The sequence below is a fragment of the Drosophila takahashii genome, chromosome 3R (genome assembly GCF_030179915.1).
Source record: "Drosophila takahashii strain IR98-3 E-12201 chromosome 3R, DtakHiC1v2, whole genome shotgun sequence".
In the NCBI taxonomy this organism is placed as follows: Eukaryota; Metazoa; Arthropoda; class Insecta; order Diptera; family Drosophilidae; genus Drosophila; species Drosophila takahashii.
In genome coordinates this window covers 34,535,772-34,559,859 of record NC_091681.1, presented here as the reverse complement: position 1 = coordinate 34,559,859, position 24,088 = coordinate 34,535,772, and the positions used below count along the sequence as shown (strand labels likewise).

Here is a 24,088-nt window from a genome sequence, read left to right as displayed (position 1 = left end):
GCTGAGGGAGAATTTAAATAAAATTCTTATTAATGTGCAAATGAGCTTTGCCATTTGACACTTTTGATTTGGCCAAGAACGAGAGGTTTTATGGCTTGGCATAAATGTGTGCTAATGGCTGTGGGACCTTCTCCCCCCCTTTTCCCCCTGGCATAAAATTTATGACTCGACTTGACCGCCTGAAAAGACGCTGATATGACAGCAAAGCCCTTTTGCTTTGGCCCATAAATGAAGGGCAAATTCAATGCAAGATGAAGTGTCATAAAAACAAGATTTTTGGGTGCGTTTTCGTGGTTAAACATCAATTAAAGCGTGGCGGCTAATTGGAGCCATAACTTATGTACCATAGTTCCCAGGAATTTGAATTTAAGGAAGGCGAAAGGCAGCAGGTGGAAGAAAACAGTCACTCAAATAAGTAAATTGGATTTACCCCGGCCACAAGGCAACTTTGCCTGATTGCCTGGTGGATTGTGGATTGGGGCACCGCCAGTGGCACCTTCCTCCACTTTGGATCCATCTCATCCTCATCCTGGTCTCCTCGAGCTGTTCTATTACTGCTATTCCTGCTACTTTTACAGCTCAGCTGACAATGTTGCCAATGTTGTACGGTAATTTTACATAAAAGCACATAAAGTGCAATGTTTGATCGTAAAACTTTTTTACGACATTTTTCCTGTGCGCATATATAAAAATGCCTTTCAGGCGACAGCAGAAGCAGCAGCAGCTGACTCCTCAGTGGGTATTTTCCTTTATCTGTTGCGGCGCTTATATTATATTCCCTCCGCCCACTTCCGGTGCTTCTTCTGCTCCCAGAAATTGTTTGCTCATATAAAATTTGTAACACGTGTGCCGGAAGGTGGCAGTATTTGTGGATCTGGGAGGTATAAAAGTAGGACCCATGCCCACTCTTATTTTTGCATTTCTATTTCGGTGCGTAGGAAAATTTATGGTGGCCTGGTTTATTGTTTGGCAGCAAGTGAAACACTTTGGAGAATTGCCGCTACCAGTAAATCGAAAAGGAGGGGTGGAGAATAATCTTGGTAATTTACCCGGGAGCTTGGCCTCATAACTGCAATTGCGGTTTCCGTTACCTTGAGCTGCAGTCTGCAGTCTGCCGTCTGCAATCTGCAACATTTAAGCACTCATAAAGTTAATGACATGCAGCGAAACCCAAGTGAAGTCAGGGAAACTCCCCCAATTCGCCCACCTGAACTGCAGTGCCTGGGATTCCATTGTATCTCGGAGGAATGCGAGCTATGCAAATGCAACTGTCCCATTTAGTTGCCCCTCGGTGGACGGGGAGTCATTAAAAATAAAGCAATTTTCACGCATCTGCCAGACCGAATAGAAAATAAAATGCATTTTCCGCCACATGACGAATGGGTTGATTCTATTTTACAGTTTCGCCGGCAAGCCATCCTTCATTAAAGAAAAAGAAAAAGCTGGAAAAAAGTATTTTTCTTCTTTATTTATAATATTTTTTTCCGCACAAAAGAAAATACACAAGTGCTGGGGGAGAATTCTGTTGCAAGAATGATGACGTTACCTTCGGCCACAACCGCACGAAGCATACCCCTTAAATACAAATACCAAGGGTATGCCGGCTATAAATCGGTCCATGTAATCAAGTATTTACTTAACCGCATACTTCTCGAGTGCAAACACTGCTGGGTATGCAGGAACATGCCTCAACTTTTGCTTGAGGCACGCCCCCTCACAGACAGCCAGTCAAGTTGTCCCACAGAACAGACGCGGCTCGAACTAAGGCTATAAATGCACTTGAAGAAAAATATGTAAACTAAAAAACTCAGAAATATTTTTATAAATAAAGTAGATAAAAGGCAACTTAACTATTGAAGAATTCAATTCGAAATAGAAGAGATAAATTAAATATATTAATCTGGTAACTCTATAAAAAATACATTATTAACTAGTTCGAAGTATTTAATAATTCTTATATTTTTAATATATTTACAAAGTAAATAATTTGAGTTTTTTAGTAGGTAATCCTTACACTCAAAAAAACATGATTTGTTTAAGTGTACAGCTTTACCTCCAGTCTGAACCCTGTGCAGCATATCCAAGTGCAACTGCAACTGTGACTGCGACTGCGGCTGTGGCGCACTTTAAGCGAATTTCATTTGTCTGCAGCGTCAAGCACTTGACAATCACTCACGTAGCCGTGCAGCTTCCTTCCCCCGTTTTCTGGCCCCCTTTTCTACCACCATTTTAGCCACCTTCCTCTTCCTCTGAGCCCTTTTGGGTGCCACCCCCTTGGAATCCCTCGATAAGCCCGCTCCCTTGTCGCCCGTCTGGGCTTTGGCTTTGGTTTTCGTATCGTCTGGACTGGGACTGGGATTCTGGGCCTGGATATTCTGGGTCTGGGTTGCTGGCTAGATGGCTGGCTGCCTGGTGTTAACAAGTTCCCATGCAACCGCTTAAATATTAACGCACACACGGCGACACACGCTGATTCATTGGAGGCAGCTGTCGCTGTCGTTGTTGCAACTGTAAATAAATACTCATGCAGCACACGGTGCAAAAATCTTGTGTGTCATTGCACTCGACAGTCGGAAGGACTCTGAATACGAAAAAAACCGGAGACCAGGGATACGTGACTTTAAAGGGGGCAGGAATATGGCAAAATATTTGCCAGCAAACCGCTACAAATCATTAAAATCATCGAAATGCCAGCGAGGCATAATTAACTGCAACTCAATCAGCGGAGCAAGGGGCATGTGGCATATGGCACAAGCGTCAATGCAATTAGAGCCTGTCTGGATGTCTTGGACAGTCACAGTTCCAATCCCAATTGCCGTCTCCGGCTCCACAGGCTCATTACGTGCCAAATATGTAAGTGAGAAAGAAACTCAAGACTCGCAGGAGGCAGTGAATCAGGGAATCAGGGAATCTGGCCTGAAAGTGGGCGCCAAGACACGCCGTCGACCGTGTTAATTGCTGCAAATGCCTCAAGGTATTCCAAGGCCCACGCCCAGTTGCCCCACCCCCTGTACCCCTTTACCACCCCCTAGCCACCACCCTTTGGACCATATGTTATGTGGCAATTGTGTGTGAGGTGGCTGTAAAATGTATGCCCGCCTGCGGATTGCCAACTTGCCTTTGCCTTTGCTTTCGCCTTTGCCCGTTTTTTGTGGCCACGTCTGTGACTATGGCTAAGCATATGCACTGGGAAAAAATGAATCTGAAATTAAACAATTAAATGACATTAAATGAAACGATGATCAATTTTACGTCATGTGGTCTTAAATTTGACTTGATATGCTCGAAATGTAAGCAACAAACCAGGTCATGTAACTTTAATCCCTGTCTCGCTCTATTTCGAATTGAGACAGTTTGTACTTCTTGCTCCCTCTCACTTAGGTTGTCACACTGCTTGCCAGAAATTTACCATGTGCATATCGATTTGACCGCTACGTGTTTTTTCTATGTGAATACAAACCTTTCCAGAGAAAATTAAAAAATTCGCTAAATGATTTGTAAATTATATATAAGTGTTGGAGTTTTTCCTTTTCTTTAAATAGAATATTTTATATGATTTCACAGAGATGCCTTATTATTCCAGTGCACCTTTGGCCATGCATATTGCTCTGAAGAAATGAGCCGGGCTAGCAAAGTAAATTCCTGGAAATTAGCGCCAGAGTCAGAGAACTCAGAGACGCGACTAACTGGGACTAACTCGTGAACAAATATTAAGTAATTTTGCGCACGCATATCTCGAGAGGAGCATCGAGTGGTGCCCTCGAATGGGGAATGTATTTTTCCAACTAATTCTGTACGGGGGATTATGTCATTGTTGGGGAGCTAGAGTCTCGAGATGTACACATACGCATCTCCGAGAACCCTTTCTGTCAGTTTGGAATTTCCCTGAAGCCGTCGCATGCCCACCTCCCATTAACTCTCAGTCATTTGCAGACTAGCAGAGAAATAAATGCCTTTGCCCTTGGCTTCAATTTTCCAGCTCATTTGAGAGTTATTTACAACTCACTGCCCGACGCCCCCGAAACCAATAAGCCCCACTTCGTAGTCAAATCAGCCAACTAAAAAAAAGACGAGGAAATCAGTGCCCCCGAGAGGAGGCTTTTTGTGAAATACCTACGAATATTTGCCTCTAATGCCCGAAAGCCGGCGCGCATTTAATCATCATTAAAGTCAGAGAGTAGGAAAGTCTGGCACTGGTTCAGGTTCATGTTCATGTTCATGTCTGATGAGGTTGGGCAATCCTTCCGAATCCAAATCCTCAACCGAAAACCCCCCCTACATTTCTCACCTTTTTGCCATTTGCACTCTTCGATGCTTTCACGTTTTTCATCATCATTACCAGCAGCTTCTACGCACACAGCACGGCAAGTAATAAATAATTTCGTTTAGCCAGGGAATCCAGAGAACCAGAATCAGACCAAAAACCTCCACTTTTTGCCCTAACCAGATGGATGTGCTGAAAGTTTGTTTGCCTTTCGCCTTGGCTGTTTGGATGGGTGTTACTTCCGCAAACATAAAATGGCAAGAATGTCAGAAAAAGGGGGGCGAAATCGAGGGAAAATCGGGGAAAATCGGCTAAGGAAGGATAGGACCCCGTGATCCATTGAAATATGACAAAATGCTGTTTGAGACATTTTCAGTTATTGATACGCCCGTCCGTCCATCAGGCAAAGAAAAGCTGAAATGAATGAAAGTAGGGAGCCGGGTTTATGATGATGTGAGGAGTGGAAATATTATTAATATGCCAGCCAAAAAAGAAGAGGAAAAATAAAGAGCCGGCGATGGGAAAGAAAGTAGTAAAATCCCCCGGAAAATTGAAAGCAAAGTTTCGTCTGATAAATAGGGAAAAGGACGGGTGGTTTCTGCCAAATGCCACACGCACTTTATCACAAATCAAGCCAAGTTTTTTCAGGGGTGGGAAGGAGGGGGGTGTTGAAAATGGGGGTTTTGGCCAAAAGTCACGCCCACATCGCCCACCGCCCGCTGCTGCTGCTGTGATAAATTTGATGGGAAAAGAAATTATGAGGGTGTCGCTGGCTCAAGAAGGCGATGCTTCTGCCGCTGCTGATGCTGATGATGTCCTGTAAACACAGGCTCGGGCATAAAGATATGACGCTATAAATATGCCAGGCGATAAATTTCCCCAGTGTCATGAAAAAAACGCTGCGAGGGAGGAAGGGGGAAAGCAGGGAAAGCCCTGCTCAAAAATCGATCAATGGCATATTTATCATATGTGTGGTGGCGGGATTTTTCGGGGAAACCATTCGCACATGGCCTTGCGGTTGAGTTGGCCAAAGTTGTGACATTTGTTGAACATTTGTGATTTAAGTTTGGTTTTTTTAAGGGAAGAAACCTGTGCTTCTTATTAAATAAGAATTTATAAAAATGTAATATTCAAATACCAGCACAACACCAATAAGCCATTTATAGTTTCCTCTCTGTGACTCTTTAAATAGAAAATCATATTTTATAGCAGGTACAACATAAAGCTTTTAGTTATCGTTTCCCAAAGAACATGGCCTGCAGCATTTGATATTTGAGAAATTCCAAAAAGGTGTTTGCCTGGAACCTCACGAACATGGCCATGAATCAATCCTAGTTTATGGCCACGCAAATTGCTTTCCATTTAAATGTACATAATTTCTAGGCGGGAGCTTAACGAGATGAGTATTAAATTTGAAGGGAAATGTGGAAAATGCCATCGTAAAAGTGCGGCACATAAATGTAAATTGTAATTTCCGCTGTGCGTTGGGGCGCTGCCACTTGTGGGTGGTTGGGTGGGTGGTGCCGCCAAGTTGAATGAACTTGTTGTTGCATGCGTTTGGCTGCAATTAAAATTACATGCAGTGCATTCTCCATTCTGCGTTCTGCCTTCTCCATTCTCCATTCATAGTGGCTGTCATTAAGAGGAGTATGCATTTTAATTGATGTTTCTGCTGATGCTGATTCAGATTCAGATGCTCATGCTGCTGCCTCTGCTGCGTTGACAGAGTGACCAAGTTAAAGACAGATGTATGACAGATGTCAGTCAACTTGGCAGCCGACTTTCCATTAATTAGGCATAATATTTCATTAGTGTAATGAGCGCCAGGCAGTGGGAAATGTGCCAGCTACTAGCGTCTAATGAAAGCAGGGGCACAAAAAGCAGGCAGCCACTATCTGCGCTCTGCTATGCTACACAGAAAAAAAAAACCATTTACTAGGGTATTTTTTTTTGTAAAATGATTATATTATTTTAAAATCAAAATTTATTAAGCTGATTGGAGTCAATATATAGAACCATTTGATCAATTGCTAAATCGCTTAGGTGCTTTCAGCTTACACACAAAAAAAACACCTCGCGGTTAAATTGATATGCGCATGGTATCGTTTTTACCGTGTAATATTTCTTTCCTTCACGGAGATTCTCTGACTTCGAAAAATAGTGGTAGAGCGAGAAGTACAAACTCGAAATTGATACCACATAACGTGAAATCGATCATCGTTACATATCAAGTTTTTTTTTGGGGTGTACAGCGCTTTTATAACCGTGTATGCAAAACAACAGACTTGAGGTCTGGCCATGTGAAATGTGTGAAAAGTTGGCATGTTTTTCAGCTGCTCCTTTGCCTGTTTGCCGACTTGGCTGCCTTTCATTATGCGAGTGCACATTAATTATTTTGTAGTTGCAGCCGCTACAAAAGGCGTACTAGTACTCTTTTCCCTGCTTTTTTCTGTTTTTTTTTGTTTCTTTCTCCAATCCAACTGTGAGTGTCGGCGAATGTTGTGTGAAGTTGCCGAGAGATATCAGCAGCAGACTTATTTTGTTTGGGGCTCAAACTAATTTGACGGGCTCAACGATTGAAATGTTGGTCTTTAGCGTAGTCTCTTTTTTTTCGGTTACGGTTTCGATTTTGAGCAGGAACACAATCTTAACATGTTAGTCATTGCTTTACGGGGGCGTCACATGCAGTTGTCCATCATACTTAAGTGTGCTTAGAACCGGAGTGCTTTATCAGCCGCATTTCTTCTTGTGGGGGCTTCTCCGCTGTCCGCTGATTCAGGTTCCACTGTAGCGCGTATTTCGTCATGATGGCTTTAAACCGATATGATGGCAGGCTAAAGCCCGGCGCTTCCTACCTTTCTACCTCCTTTTCCCGGGGGCCCTGTTCTATGGCTCTAATGACATAATCTGCTTTTGGCCAACACACACACACACTAGAGAAACAGAAACAGAGAGCCCTTTAACTAATCCGCTTAAGTGACTTTGTTGGTGCTGTATATGTTGTGTGTGCGTTGTATGAGCTGTGTGCCGTAGGTGATTCTTCTCCGCTTCTCCAACTTCCACTTCATGCATATTAAACTTATCGCCGGCAAACAACCGCAATTATAAAATTATAATGATAATGCCCGACTAGGGAGCGGCAACCGCTGACAGTTGGACTGTCATTTCGGCTGATGATGGCGATGATGTTGCCTTTGCCGCTGATCTGTCAGCCAGATAAACGCCAGAGCCAAAAGAGTTATTAAAACAAGGCCTAGTGGCTTTAACTACGCTCAAATGCCAGAGATTTCTGCTACTTACTAAAGCGAGTAGTAAAACCAAGAAAAACCTGTTTCGCCCGTTGCAGTTGCATTCCCACTAATTGCTAGCTAATTACCTGCACGATATTAATTGCCACTTTCTATCTCTTCCATTCATTGCAGAAAATGCCAGGGGACACCGCGGCGTATACTTAATCTTGTCAACGGGCGAAGGAAGAAGCAAGGCCAAAGCAAACATGAACTGCCTTTGTCGCCCATCGCGGATTATGTCCGTGCGCATTAATTTGCTGGATGAAACCGAGTTTATACACGAGATCAAGGTGAGTTCTCCTCATATTCCTTTTACCCCTCACATAGAAAAATATCGATATGATTAAGGTCAAATTTACAATTTAAGCATATCAACTTGATATTTTATCAATTCAGAAAAGTTATACAAATACTGTTTTAAAATACCAAATGTAGCAATTTTTCATATCAAAATGATATGATTTTTTCATTCTGTGTAGGTAAACACATTCAACTCTTTTGCTTTCACCCCTGATGATGTATCATCATCATCATCATGATGAGCGTTTTGTGGCCACAAAAAGTGTTGCATACTTTGCACGTGCCTCGGATTTTTAGGGGTGCCAAAGCTACACCTCCACCATCCTCATCAATATTTAGTGCGGGGCCTTGTGACTTGGCAAACATGCAAAGTGTCATCATTCACACGTCCATCGCCACAGCTGTCTGCTGGATTTTCCATGTCTCTTGGCTTAAAACTGCTCACGTTTGCCAAATTAAATGGGTCGCTTGGGCGGCAGCGCATCCCTTTGTCTCCGTCTCGATTTTCCTCCACTCAGCTCTGCTGGGAAAAATTGTGCTGATTTTGCACGCCATCTCATAGTTGGCATCATGGTGCGGGCAAATCAAATAAATTGTTGTGATTCTTCTCCGCCACCCGGCTGACTGGCTGGCCTGGTTGTCTGCTCTTTGATTTCAGCAAACCTTTGCAAAATCTTGTCCCAATAAAATCCAAATGAAAAAGGAAACTCCCAGTCGCAGCATATTTGTATTTGTCTCTCTGGCTTTTAATTGAAAAATATTCGGATTACGATTCTGATTGCGATTCTGAGAACGAGAACGAAATCGAGGTCATAAATCAGTTATGAATGTTCGGAGGAAATTTCATTAAAATGCTATAAAATAGTTCGATGACATCAAGAACATATCGATTGTGGATAAATCACAAGCAGCAAATAGCCATAAAACTATGATCAAAAAAGTCATTTCGGGGTAATTTGGAATTGATTGAAATATTGATTGACTGACCTAAAAATATTATTGAAAATAGCAAAAATAATAAAGAAATTCCCCATGAAATTTTTAAACAATCTAGATAACACTCGTCACAAAAATAACCTCGTTGAAGGTTAAATTCAGTGTAATCGGCTGATTTTCAAGCGAGATAAGGTTCAACTACGACACGATGCCCGATCGTATTCAATGCAAATTCTTGTCATCTTTAATGCGAAGTGCATGTGAGGTCTGCGACATAATTAGCAGTGACTTGAAGGGCCGCCAGTTAATTATGCAGATATATACTATACTATATATATACCATATAGGTTGGATGTGCGTTGTGCATGTTGGGTAATTGGACCAGTTGAGCGTGAGTGGCCCACGGGCTTTTCGTGGCAGCCTGCCGCCTGATTGATCGACCGGGAATCGGGGAACCCGGGGAATCGGGAACTCAACCACGACGACAGGCGACTAGTTCAGCCTTTCCGGGAACTGACTAATGACACAAGAAACTGGTGGCGTGTGTTGCAACTGGCAACTTGTGCAGAAATTGGAGCACGTAAAACGCTAATAATCACAGCTCATCAGGGGAGATTTATAATAATTTTACAAGATCTCGGCCTAAATGGCCGGGGGCTCTGGCATTAGGGGGCGTGGCCAAGTGGCTGCAGCCATTAATGAGTTTAAAATATACAAAAAAACTGGACAGAGAGCAAGTACTTATAATAGCTGGCACAACTTATCGCTTGTCATTATTGGCGGGTCGGGGCGAGTCACCTCGAGTCACCACATGATTGATAAAAGACTCGCCGACAAATTCCGAAAACCCAGGAAAAAATCCACGACAAACAACGTCGAAAGCCCAGCCATGAATGAAAACTCAAAGAGCCGCGATGACGATGGTCTGATATGCAAAAAAGGCAGCGCAAAAAATGCGTGTGGCCGCCAGCCTCAAAACGTAATTTTATTTACACGACTAAAAAGACCAAAAGACTGGGGAGTGAGGGCAGAAAGGTAACTTGGGCCAAAGGCAGACTGTCTGTCAAATTGCCACGGCGACGTTGTCGTTTGGGCCGTGTTGATTTTGACGGCTGCCGATGGCACTAAGCGCACGCACTTAAAGCCACCAAACGGCTGCAGTCTGCCATCAAAGACAAAAGCTGGGGGAAGGTGGCTAAAGATATACACAGCGAGAAAAATATGATATCATAATGATCAGTCATAAGATTGGACATGGATTATATCAAAATAATGACACATATTCTTTATAACTAATAACATACGTATATAATTATACTATCTATCTACACGTTATCTACATAAATCAGGGGTCTCATTTTTCCGTGTACGTATAGAGATTTATATAAAGAAAAAAGGGAGATGAAGAGCAGACTATGCGGTTGACTCGTTTTGCATTTCATTTGGCGCCCAGTCAGTCAATGCTGCATCACACATCTATACATACATCATACATATGTATGTACTCACATCTCCACTCTGCAGTTGCGTAATCGATATTTCATGGCCACGACAAGAGCTGCGCCAAACGTTGCGTATGAGTGATTATTCGGAATGCGTTATCTTGCGGATTAAATTTAAGTCGACAAGCGGCAAACAAACAAATTCAAACAGATACACCCGCCAATAAAAAGCCACAAAGTTATGAATGAAATTCGTTCGGAATTAATTTAGTTGAATCATAAAGGGATTTATTAATTGCTAACTTTTTTTGCGGCTATGGAATTATTTTTATTAAGCTTAGATACATATGTAGTACATGTAAGCTAATTTAACTAACGAAAAAATTGAAAATTAATTCATAAGCAGCTTGGAAACAAAAGCCACAAAAATGACAATATAAGCTTTGTAATTAATTTAATCGGGCTTTATTATAAAAAGGAATAATCATAATGAAAAGCTAAATGTCAAAAAATTACAATTTCAAATAACAAAGACAACGTAAAGATATGTAGTTTGTGAACTCTTTCATAAAAGCAATTGTATTATATTATAGAAAGTAGGTACTACGATATGTTCGCCTATAAATAAATATATACAAAGCTCATAGTCATTACAATTAGGTAAAACACTTGCAGGTTTATAAAAATAAGATAAAATACTAAACAAAACTAAAAAAAAAACTGTATAATAAATGAAAATCTTATAATTAATATGAAGTTAATAGATTTATACAAACAGTCAGAGTTTAAAATCGAAAACCCATAAATACAAAGTTTTTGGTTTCTTAAGCATTCTTACAAAATCCCCTAGCAAAGGTCTCACACAAAAATTCCAAGAGATCTTAAAGTTCCCGAGACGTAAGTCTGAAAAATGGAGTTGAACCCGGCGAAACCGAAATCGAGACCCTGGAGACCAGTCACTTAAAGGCTGGCAAAACTGTGACAAATTATTTTGACGACTTCATGCCCAGACGACTAAAGACCGGGGGATTTGGGGAACTCTACGTGAGCATATAGACCAGGAATCTGTGAGTCTGCGGGCCATTTATCACGCTTACCATGCTAATGACATTTTGGTTAAAAAGCAAAGTCGGGGGGCTTGGACTCGGCCACTTTTCAAGTGCTCCCAAGCAGATCGGCACTCGAGGCGTTGCGGCCAAAATGGCATAAGCTTGTTATTGCTGGATAAGGTTATATAATTATTTCTTAACGGTTAAAGCCGCTCCGAAGCGGAGTGTGTGGGCATTGTTTGTCCAGCGCTTGATTCTGTCAATACAGGGTGCCATTGGAGACAGTGCTGCCATCACTCAGCTTGAAAAACAGGACAGATAAGCCAAAAAAAACAGGGAAAAAAAGGACAAAAAATTTTCAAAAAGGACAAAAAAAGGGACAAAAGTAAATGCGCCTCCATTTTTCTGTTTTACCAATGGGTTATATAATTACTTAATTTAAATGGATTTTATATTAAATTCAATTATGTAATGACCTACTGCGCCCGACTCACTTCCTTCTTTGTTTGATCATTTTACCATGGTTAATTTTTGTGCGTATACGTAATAATCTAAAATTATTAAAATAATAAAAGCATTTCAAGTAACTATATTGGTAATACAAAAAAATGCCATATCTGCGTCAAACCCGAATAAGGGCCGGTTTCTCGAGTGCCGGCTAACATTTCTCGAACAGATAAAGTCCCTGCTAAGGCATTTTGGCTTTCTCGAGCATAAATGTGAGAGCTAACTTTGACAGGGACTCGGAGTCCCTGTTAAGCGTTTTCGACTCGATAGAATGACAGCTGATTTCCCAAAGCCAACTAAGAAGAAGAAACGAAATCACAGCTGACTTTTCCTTAAAATTATACCCAAACAGCTGATAAAATAATCGAAGCATGCCATTTTTTGCGCTTCACAGCACAATTCTGTGCGTTAACAGCACTCTGTAATTGTTTCTCGTTCAGATAAATTAAAGCAGTCGAGAAAGCGGATTTGCTTTTACGAACAGTTTATCTGGTATTTAACTTTTTCGAACAGATAGCTGTCAGGGACTTTGACAGGGACTCGAGAAACCGGCCTTAAGAGTCGTTAAAATCTGAAATTTTTTTCTGACAAAAAAGCAGAGAGTAAAAATTGAGAAATTTTTAAAGTGTTTTCCCCTTTTTTTGCTACAGAAAAAATCGTACTATATAGAAAATCCATCGACTGCTTTACGTCTCATTGATAATTTGTAAAAATAATTATTTTTTTAATGCCGAACTGTTAGATTGATGGTTAAAAAGGCGTTTTAGCATATAAAAACAGGTTTACACACTTTCGACTGGCAAAAATAACACTCAAGACCTTTTTTTTGAAAAAAGGACAGATTTCCGGATAGGGGATGTTTGAAATTTTTTCCGGATAAACCCGTTAAAAAAAGGACAGATCTGTCCGGAAAGAGGACAAAATGGCAGCACTGATTGGAGAATTTATGTAAATCATTCCACGGCACTTGAGCTCAGTTCACTTCACACCGGCCACAATGACAGGCCGAAATGGAAAATGGTTAGTTCGAGTGCTTCACGAGCAAACACTTCGAAATTGCCATATACGTACGAATCTAGAGGTCTAGAGCTGAAGTTGGGGCCAGAAGTTGGCCAGGCCCCCGAGCGACATTTAATTAGAGTCCACAGCTCGCAGCTCACAGCTCGCGTCATTGCTGGCCGAAATAAACCTGCAGTTTATGGCCAACATAATTAAGTTAAAAGCTTTTTTACAGTCTCCCCCCGCAATACTGCTATTCCGCTTCATGTTCAAAAAACCGGACAGAGCTCGCTCAAATTGATAATGAAAATGAAAATAAGCAAAGCCCATGAAGCGTGTTTAATGGCTAAATAAATGCCGGCGTCTAGATTTCAGCACCCACACCTGTATCCCAATCCCCAACTGTGTATCCATGGCTATCCCAGTATCTGTGTGTGCTTAAATTTAACGTCGGCCAGGTTTAGCAGTTATAGACGGTAATTTGGGCCATTTGCCAAGGCCAGGCCATTGATTTGACCCATGAAGTTGGAATGAAAATGAAAATGGCTGCATTTCCATGGCAAATGTTTAATAACGGTAAAGATACACCGAATGGATTACACAGGCCAACAGTGTTTTTGGTGCAGCCCTATGGGCATTAAATTGTGTTAATATAGACGGATATAAGCATATCTGCATACTTAGTTTTCGAGTTTAACGGGTGGTATTTGTGCAATCGCGGTTTGAAAAAAGTAGCAACATTTTATATTTTCATTTAAGATATCTTCGAGGGTCTGTGCTCAGTTGTAATAAAACCTATGCCAAAAAATTGCTTAGATGCCCTTCTACATAATTGCATTTAAGGTTCCATCATTATTTGAGTTAATAAAAGCCTATGAGCCATTGAAGTAATTTGTTCACCTCTATTTACAACCAACTTGATGCGGTGAACAGGCTTAAAAAAATACAAGGAAAAATATGTGCCCTAAAATATTTTACATGCATCTAGAGGCGTCTTTTTCCGAATTTTTGAGATAAATCTTACTATTGTACTTCGAAAAATGGAATTTATAGAATTTTTTCCGTAAGAATGGGAAAAGTAACAAGTATTTTAGAGTCACTCTTACGTAACGAGTTTGTCGTGATTTTACACAGTAGGCTTTTTAAAGATAACAGTGGCGTCGCCTTAAAATTGTGGTGGGGATTTTTTTTAAGGCATATTAACCCCTTAAAAATATAATTTGTCTATGTTCGCCTACTGCTAACCAAATTGAAAGGCGCATTTTTACGAATGTGTCAGATATTTATGTAAAATGGGATTTAAAAATAGTTGTTACTTTTTAAGTTCTTACGGAAAAAATTCTATAAATTCCATCCTTCGACGTACAATGGTCTTATTTGTCTTAAAAATTCGGTGAAAGACGCCTCTAGATGCCTGTAAAATATTTTAGGGCATATATTTTTCCTTGTATTTTTTTAAGCGTGTTCACCGCATCAAGTTGGTTGGGAATAGAGGTGAACAAATTACTTCAATGGCTCATAGGCTGTGATTGACTCAAATTATGATGGAACCTTAAGTGCAATAATGTAGAAGGGCATCTAAGCAATTTTTTGGCAAAGGTATTATTACAACTGAGCTCAGACCCTCGAAGATATCTTAAATCAAAAAATTAAATGTTGCTATTTTTTTCAAACCGCGATTGCCCAAATACCACCCGTTAAACGCGAAAACTAAGTATGCAGAAATGCTTATATACGTCTATATTAACATGTTTTAATGCCAATAGGCCTGCACCTTTTAATAAAGTCCATTTTGTTGACCTGTGTTATGTTTGGGCAGAGAAACAAATGATTTCAGTATGATATCATCATTTACATTTTAAATGGGAACTAAATATTAATAAAATTTTCTTAGTATCTTAAAATTCAATATTTTCTACAACATTAATTATAATTTCCAATTTTAATGGGAACTAAATATTAAAATAGTTTCCTTTTAATATCTTAAAATTCAATATTTACCACAATATTAGTTACTTAGATAGGGAAATATTTTTGCTCCCTGTAGAGAAAATAGAGAAAGCCTAAGCGAAATTCAAAATTTCAAATACTCCCCTTTCAAGCGTTTTAAATGACGTAATTAATAAGAGGCAAAAGGTTAGACCCAAAAGCCCCGAATGTTTTACCTCTTTTGCCAGGCTCAGCGAAACAGTTTTCCGGCGTTGCCCTTTTTTTTGCGCCTGGCATTTTTCGGGGCAGCTGGGGTAATTACTTTATCTGTTGCTGAAGTTGCGCTTCGGTTGGATAATAGGATTAACAAAGCGCCCCTTGAAAGAAACGGAAAACAGAAATTCAGATATTCGGTAACAGAAACTCGAAAGCCAAGCCAAAACTGGCCAAGAGTTTTTTGCGTCCGCTCGTTGCCTTTCGCAGCTGTCAGAACCATAACTCAGTGTCAAGTCGACTGGCTGACTTGGCGGCTATATCTGAATATCTGAATACGAGTATCTGCGTGGCCGCAAAGCCGAAAGGCCCCCAGACAAAAAGACAAAAAGCAATTGTTCAATCGGTTGAGGCAGAGGCGGAGAATGGGGAGATAGACCGGCGAAATAGATTTGCAAACAATTTGCAACAATTCAATCAAAAAAACTTTAAACGCAAATACAGAACGGACAGACATCAGCGGGTGGCCAGCTTTCTGGTGGGTGGTTGGCAGGCGGTCCAACTTGACGGCCATCAGATAACTCACTCACCTGGTGGTCCGACGTCCAGAGACCCCCAGAAACCCCTGGAATCCCGACTTCTTTGCTGTCAGTTGGCTCCGCCGTTTGTTTGCCCAAGCGTTTGAATGGGCCAGCGAACAAAGCGCCAAAGAAATTCAAGGTGAGCGTAAACTTGTACACCTTGAATAAAAAGGGGGAATTCCCTGGAATGATTAGACAAAAAAAAAAGATTTTTATGTTTAATATTTTTATACCTTTTTTATTATTTTCCTATATTACTTGATTTATTTCTTTCCAAATTTCGGTTTTATATTTTTATGTCATTCCTTCCTTTATTGGTCCTTCTTTATACTCCTACCCCGATAGTTTTCTTGTAGTGCACAAATAGACATCCATTTCTTGGTCTCTGTACACCGTTGGATAAGCGCAGAAATATTTGCCAGCCAAACAATGATATCCAGCATTTGCACAGACGTCGTGCGATTGCGATTGCCGTGGCGGAAAACGCAAGTGATGCCTCTGCGGCGGAAGTCGTAGCTCTCGCCGGAAAAGCCGGAAAAGCGCGAGACAAGTTGAACAGTTTGAACATCTGAACAGTTGCACGTGCAATATTTCACTGGCGAGAGTAGAACGCCCAGATGCATCGATAGCAGGGCCCAGAGCTTCGAATTAGCACTGCAAAGGAAGCTATCCTCAAAGAGAATCCGAGTCCCAAAAAAAAGTTATGTGCCGGAAAGATGCGACAACCGACGACAGGCGACTGCAACCCAGAAAAAACAGCCCAAACATGCCGCAAAAAAAAGGGGAAAAAGAAAAAAAGTTGGAAAAACAGAATAAGAAGTGCCGCTATGTGACGATGACGATGATGTACCAGTGGTACTAGTGCCCACAACTCATATTGCAGCTAAGGCCAAAAGCTGATTCCGCAGCCAAAAGCGAGGCTAAAGCTGATGCTGATGCGATGCTTTGTACTGAATACTTGATGTGGATGTTGAATGCCGAATACTGAATGTTGAACCTGAGTCCAAAGTCAGAGCCAAAGTCAGAGGCTGAGTCCCAGCCATCCGCATCTAGCATTGTCAGGCTTTGTGCCGTTTGCAGTTTGCCGTTTGCTGTTTGGCGTGGCATGCGAAATAAAACTCTCGTAAACAGACAGCGACGTCTCTGAACTGCCAGCAGCTGCGGAACAAGGAGCTGAGTGAAACTAATGGGAACTTAACTAACTTCTGGATACTCTCGATGGATATCTGTCGGAAAATCTTAGAAAATAGGTGATTAGAAATCAAAAGCAGGAATGGTTTCTACGATGGAAACATTATTCTAAAAGAGATTCAATAGTAAAAAGAAGCAAAATATTTTTCCTAAAATTCTTAATTCTTCCTAACAGCATTCCTAATAAGATTGTGAAGACCTAAGAATTATAAATTAATTTTATGAAACTATGGAATTAGTATTAATATTAAAAATACATATTATTAAAATTTATCAGATCTAAAATATGCATGTATAATTCAAAAAAGGTTAATAACAGGATTAATAATTTGTAAAATGCAATGGTACTACTACATATTATTAGATGGTTTACCAGCTTATAAAGGAAATCTTTTAGAAACTTAAATTATTAAATTAACTTTAGAATACTGTTTTAGAGCACTAGTATGAATATAACATAAAAAATCCAAACACAAAGATGGTTATTATACACAATTGATGGTTATACAGTTTATAAAAGAAAAAGAAAGCACTAGAAGCAGCTGACTTCCTGAGTTATCGACCCAATCCCCACCTGGTGCAGGGTATCCAGCACACGGCACAGGAATCTCACAAGGCAGCAGCAACAACAACAACAGTCTGACAACAAACATTGCGAAGAACAAGCAACCGGCAAACAACAAAACAACAAAAACCGAAACGAGACGAGAGGAGACGAGACGAAAAACCTTCTCCTCGGCGCTGAGCTGCAGGAATTACGCAAATCTCGTTTGTTGAATGTGTTTTTCAGTTAGGTGAAGATGCGCCAATATGGGATGAGCAGGCAGGGTGGATCTGGGTCCCCGAAAAGGGGGGTTATAAATCTGCTTTAGCATTTGGAAGCGCTGCCTTCTTTTTTTTTTTTGCATAACGACGACACGATGTTGCTGGCATTGCTTTTCTTTCATTTTGTCGCCGTTTTGTCTGTGACATTGCACTCGCTCTCTGTCCTTTTCTCCATTTCCCTCTGTTTTAGCCCCGTTTGTTTGCTTTTTCTGGCTTTTATTTTTACTTCTTCCATTTTTGTGCCCTGAGCTTAAGACTCATAATGCCGTTATAAACACAAACGAATGCAGCTCTCTTCTGCATCTGTTTTTATTTTTTTATTTCAGCTTTTTCCACCGAGTGTTGTGTGTATTTTTTGTTGTCAGAGGTCAGCGCACGTTTAAGCCAAGCATCGCAATTATACGCACAATGCAATTGGAGAGGCTAAAAACACACATATATACACACACAAATCACACAACATGGAGGGCAATAAGTATACGACCCGGTGGATGGCGAAACCTTTTGGGAGCAGATGCCGAGCTTTGTTTCCAACATCTGACCTGACCCTCATTGCCGGCGACTTGAATTTGCTTTTTATTTTCCATTTCAGCCAGCTTTGTTTTTATTCCTTCTGCAAGGGCAATAAGCTGGCATTTCTTCTTAGCCGCCTTGCAGTTTAAGAGATGGCAAATGAGCTTACACAGGAAATAGGATATAATCTAGCTGGTCTGGATATTACAAGAAAAATGTTGTATTTAAAAAACTAAACCTCTATGAAAACCACAAGATTTTAAAAATCACTTAAAAGGGGGCCTAAGAGTATTGTGTGATTTTTGAAAGCCAGTTATTAATTTTCTTTGAGCTATTAAACTTTCTATTAATTTTTCTATCACAAAGTAAACTTTTTTAAAAACCACTAGATTTTAAAAATCACTTTAAAAGGTGCCCAAAAGTATGCTGTGCATTTTAAAGGTCAGCTATTTCATTTCTTTGAACTATTAAACTTGCTACTTAAAACTATTTCAAACTTTTTTGGGTCTTTGAACTCAGGTAACTCCTGTTTTAGATAAACCCAAGTTGATATCAAGTAGTTTCAGACAGGAAACCCATCCTTTGGCAACATAAAGCATGTGTGTTAATTATGTTAAAGCGGATTTCTGGGCACGCAAAAGGCCGAAATTGGGTTAGTCACGTCGTTAAAGTTTGCCAAGATTACGTTTTAGCCAAAACGCGATGCTGGGATTTTACTTTTCACCCCCAAAAAGTGTCCCCCGAGGGTGGCGAAAAAAAGGGGGAGTTATTCGGGGGTTGGCTGGTGGCCAGACATGTGTGCTATATTTTCCGGTTTACCACTTGGCGTTCTCTAATTAAGTTGCATGGCGAAAAACTTCCTCCTTATTTCTCCGGCTTTAGTGTTGCCGTCAGCTGACAAGAAAAGCAGAGGCAATTGAGGTTGAGAGGCAGGGGGTGGCGAAAAATGTAAGCTCATTAAGTGTACTTGGCCAGGATTCGATGTCCTTTGGCTACGTCGGGGGCTGGAGGTCCTTCCAGCAACATCAAAGTAAGCATAATTTGATTAAGACATTTTAGCCAAAGACCTAATCATCATTAGCATCAACATAATCATCGCAAGGCACATCCGGCGTCTCCTTAATTTTTTCCTACTCCGCTTCCATCCTGCGCTGTCAGCATCAGGATCATCGACAGCCTTCATCCTTTGATGCCCCAGACATCATCTACGTCACTGGTTTCTGGTTCTCGGGGAAAATCTAATTTATTGAACTCTGTCAGTGAGTGAGTTGTGTGGGGGAAACCTTTTGGGACCCAAAACACTTTTGTTTGCACAAGTTTTTCCGGCAAAACCCCTGTGATTAATTGCGGTCCTTACGTGTTTACGTTGATTCCTGGCCATAACTTAGGCTCTGAATGAGACTAGTTCATTAGGACGGGTGTTATTTAGGGGGCGGTCTATTAGTTGGGATTCCTAAAGAGGAAGTTCTGGAAGTGGAATCCAATATCCCTGGATCGATAGAGATGCCTCACTTTAAGGGATACTATTTCACTCGCCTCATCTGGAATTCCATTTACGTGCACATGCATTATTAGCTCCTCTTCTCGCTAAGTAAACGCTTCTTCTCACAACCAACCGACAATATGATGAACGCTCATGGTTCTTATGCATTTTTAAAATGCACTTTTCCTCGTCTCGTCTTCTCGTGTTTTGTGTTTTCTGTTTTATGGTAAAAGCATGAACAAGAGCTTTCTGGCGAAGGGAGGACAACAATAAGGACATGACTTGTCTAGGAAATTTCACAGACCATTGTTTTAATGTCCTTGCCCAAGTTCACTTCACGTATTTGTAATGCAATTTGAGCAGCAGGACTGCAGGATGTGGATGTCCTGCCCGACTGCAGCATCACGTTCACTTTGCCACTGCCGATGTCACTTCACTGTCACTGTGTCACTTCGTCCTGTTAACGACTGTCATCTAATGCAGTCACAGGCACAAATGCAATTAGTTTTTGACACACACACGCACATGAATCCCTGACTACTCGTCCTGTAGCCGAAGCTCATGCAAAAATCAACTCAACTCGACCCTTTTGATGGGAATGTGCTGTCATATGAAGATTAATACACTTATTCACCGGATTTTGGGGGAAGTTTTTAGGGGTTTAAATGAGAAATTAAAAACATTTTGAAAGGTTTTAGTTCATAAAAAAATTTATTTATTTAGAAAGGCATTTAGAGCATTTATCTTTTTAAGAAGAAAGTAAAAACGAATACAAAACAAACAAAATTCATTTAAAAAATCTGTTTCGATTACAAATTCTTCAATTCTTATTTTATGGAATCGGAAAAACATCCAAATAAATATAAGTATCTTACAAACATTTCGAAACAATGTATATCAAATACCATTTGCAATATATACATTTACACCATCCTCACTTCCACTGACTCTATCTTTTGGCATTTACAATTCCCAGACGGCGAGTTAAGCAGCTCGATTTCTGGGACTCAGTTCTCGAAACCATGAGGTCAGCAGAATGTTTAACATAAATTCAAAACGAGTTCAGCTCGAAGTTGCGAGTAAACTGGCAGTTACACCGGGTTCCCACTCCCGCCGGAATCCCAGTGTGTTCACACTTGCCAGCCATTAAGTTTATTACGCAACAACAATAAAGCAGGCCAATATGCATGCAAAGGGGGAAAGAAATGCCGTGTGCAGGATGTGGATGTGTATGATGTGTGTGTGGATATGGATGTGAATGTGCAGGCCCCAAAGGGATCCTTCGACGAGGCAGAAATACCATAAATAAAACATGGCAGCGGGTCGAACAAACAACAAAAGGCAAAAGTCAGTGTCTGCTGGTCAGTTTCCAAAATAAAACAAGAAAGGAAGCTAGCTTCGGCCAGCCGAAGCTTATATACCCTTGCAGATCATTCCTATTAATTAACAAATCGCAAAAATGTTCAATTTTCTAATATTTCTCATTATTTCATTATTTCTCATTAATTTTCCGATCGTTCCTATGGCAGCTATATGATATAGTCGTCCGATTTTGATCAAATTAAAATTGAAATTCGGAAATATTTAAAAAGAGTTATATCCTAGAGTAGAAGATAATACAATAAAAACCAAAGAAGCTAGAATTTATTTCCTATTACTTTTCCATTAATTTTCCGATCGTTCCTATGGTAGCTATATGATATAGTAGTCCGATTTTTTAAATAATTAATTCGAAATTCAGAAATATTTAAAAAATAACATCCCCAAAAGTAGAAGGTAATATTTCAAAAAACACCGAAGCTAGAATTTTTTAAAGTTTTTTTCTTCCGATCCTTCCTATGGGAGCTATAAGATATAGTTGTCCGATCCGGTCGGCTCCGACATATATACTACCTGCAATAGAAAGAAGACTTTTGCGAAAGTTTCGTCCCGATAGCTCAAAAACTGAGAGACTAGTTTGCGTAGAAACAGACAGACGGACAGACGGACAGACGGACAGACGGACAGACAGACAGACGGACAGACGGACAGACGGACAGACGGACATGGCTAGATCGACTCGTCTTGTGATGCTGATCAAGAATATATATACTTTATGGGGTCGGAGACGTCTCCTTCACTGCGTTGCAAACTTCTGACTGAAATCATAATACCCTCTGCAAGGGTATAAAAATACACAAAAAAAAAGAGGAAGACACACTGCAGACAATCGAGGAGGATTTCGGCATCATCTGCCGAAAAAAGGGGGCGGGGGTAAACAGGGGGCGTGGCAGCTGCCTTTGCGGTTAACAATAGCACGCCCCACGGCCATAGTTCGGGTGCTTTTTGCGGTTCCTGCAGCTGCGGCCACCTTTTTTGGGGGGCGATTTTGGGGGAGATTCCAGGATGCCTCGAACTCCCCGGAGAATAAACTCAATTTATTATTGCCACTACAGACAGACGGGGCGAGAAAAGAGGGAATTGGCATTTTAAAGCTTTAACAAATTAAATTAAACCAACAGCCAAATTGTTGATTGCCCGACTTTGGCCGCCTTCGATTTGCCATAAATTGTTTGCTCGGGCATTTTCTTATTTCCCTCTCCATCTCCATCGTTTTATTTTATCAGAGGAGCAGAGGCGCACAAAAAAGGCAGCAATTTTCCAATTGAATAATTGTCACTGGGAAGTTTTCACTTTTGTCGGCGGCAGAGGACTTAGCCAACCGGATGAAAAACTGGGGCCGCAGGACGAAATGGAAATGGAAGAGGAAAACGAGGACCGTGTCTGTGGCCATTCAATGGCTCAACAGTTTGCCAGTGTTTCCAGTGTTTGCCTTTGCTTTCTTCCTGCCTTTCCCCCCGTTCTTATCCCCAGGACTCTCTGTGCTCCCTCTGTTTTAACAGCAATTTTCTTGTCTATTTTCAGGATGATTTGCCCGGCCAGGCTCTGCTGGATGTCGTCTTCGCCAGGCTCAATTTAATCGAGACCTCATACTTCGGCATACGTTACATCGACGAGGAGAATCAGACGGTAAGTGTGTAGAGTGAAGCTAGAAAAAGTAGTAAAAAAATGTAGAAAAGAAAAAAAAGAGACCGCTTCCGCTGGGCAAACCTATTGGTTTTGGCAAATTCATTTTCGTTTTCATTGAAATTCATTCAGGCGCGTTGAAAAATGAAAACAAAAAGCCGAGCTGCCAGACTAAAAAGGCAACTCTTTGAGTGTCCCTTGGTTGCCGGGGGGCAAGTTATATAATTTCGCTTTCGTTGGCCCTTGCTTCATTGAAATTCACATTCACCTTTGTGCAGCCACCTGGTTGCTCATACGCCCCGTGGTGAGCCCTTGAATTTATCCCCCCTTTTCATTTATCTTCCCACAGCACTGGCTGGATCCTGCGTCGCGCATTTCGCGACAACTGAAGCCCAAGTCGGATGCCTATGACCTGTACTTCGGCGTCAAGTTCTATGCTGCGGATCCCTGCAAGCTGCTGGAAGAAATAACCAGGTGAGAAGAAACTACTACCCACAAAATAAACATACGCATGTCGTTTTTACCATGTAATACAGGTTAAAGGGATATTATATAACATCATATTAAGGTTTAAGTTACAAGAGTGGGAACGAGAAAAAACCCATTCGAAATTCGAACTGGTCTACTTAGAACTTGTTGTTTACGATTCGAGCATATCGGATTAAGATGCCGCTTATCAAGTCAAAATTGATACCACATAACATCAAATTGATCATCATTTCATATCAAGTTTTTTTTGGGTAGATAAACAGCAGTATAGAAAATTATTACATTTTTTAGTTTATGGCTAAAAACATTTTAAATAAAATTATTGAAAATTAAATCCCAAATTTGAAGAGGTAATTAAAGATCAGATTTAAACAATTTTAATTTAGATACCAATATTTCCTCCATCTGCCCATACACATTAACCATTTAAGCATTTAATTTGTGCCATCCCAACTTTTGGTCTGCCATAAATTCGGTAAATTGAATTTGGCAAATTTAATTTGTTAATTGAGGCACACACAGACGCATAATTATAATGCAATAAACAACAAATGAAGCGAATTGAGATGCACGAGTTGAAAACTGTGAACTGCGGCTGCCCACTCAACTAATGGATAATGCATCGAGCAATTAATGCATTTATGCGCGCACATCAAGCGAAATAAATTAAAACAACGCCGGTGGAAAATGGGAAATGGCCAAGGGGCCGAAGGGAAAATGCCAAATGTCGCAAATGTCAAGGGGAAAATGTGCGCGGAAAGTGTGCCGGGGAAATGGAAATGTGACCATGGCCATGGCTTTCATCGAGTGTCTGCATGTCCTGGTGTCTGGTTATCCTGGGGGCGATTGCAGCATTTATCAAGCATTTGGTGTGTGCAAATATTGGCCCTCCATACGACGACACGTTGGCCATAATCATTCGCCGGGCGATTGCGAGATGGGCGAAACCATTGGCCAAACATCATCCAAATCCTGGCCAACTGCCGCTGAATCCACTGCTAATATTAGCGCATATAAATGCATCGAAATGCACTTCTGGCCAAGTGGAAAAGGGGGCAGCTGGATAACGAT

At 40.8% G+C, this 24,088-nt stretch overlaps 1 protein-coding gene across 2 annotated transcripts in view; it reads left to right on the top strand.

Annotated features, from left to right (window-relative positions):
- Positions 1–24,088, top strand: part of LOC108058261 (band 4.1-like protein 4) — a 63,369-nt gene that overhangs the window by 18,888 nt on the left and 20,393 nt on the right. For both annotated transcript variants that reach the window (XM_070216514.1, XM_070216513.1), the window contains exons 2-4: positions 7,687–7,844; positions 22,427–22,531; positions 22,878–23,002. In XM_070216514.1, the coding sequence (XP_070072615.1) occupies positions 7,761–7,844; positions 22,427–22,531; positions 22,878–23,002 (314 nt within the window). In that variant the 5' untranslated portion in view covers positions 7,687–7,760. The remainder of the gene's footprint in view (positions 1–7,686; positions 7,845–22,426; positions 22,532–22,877; positions 23,003–24,088) is intronic.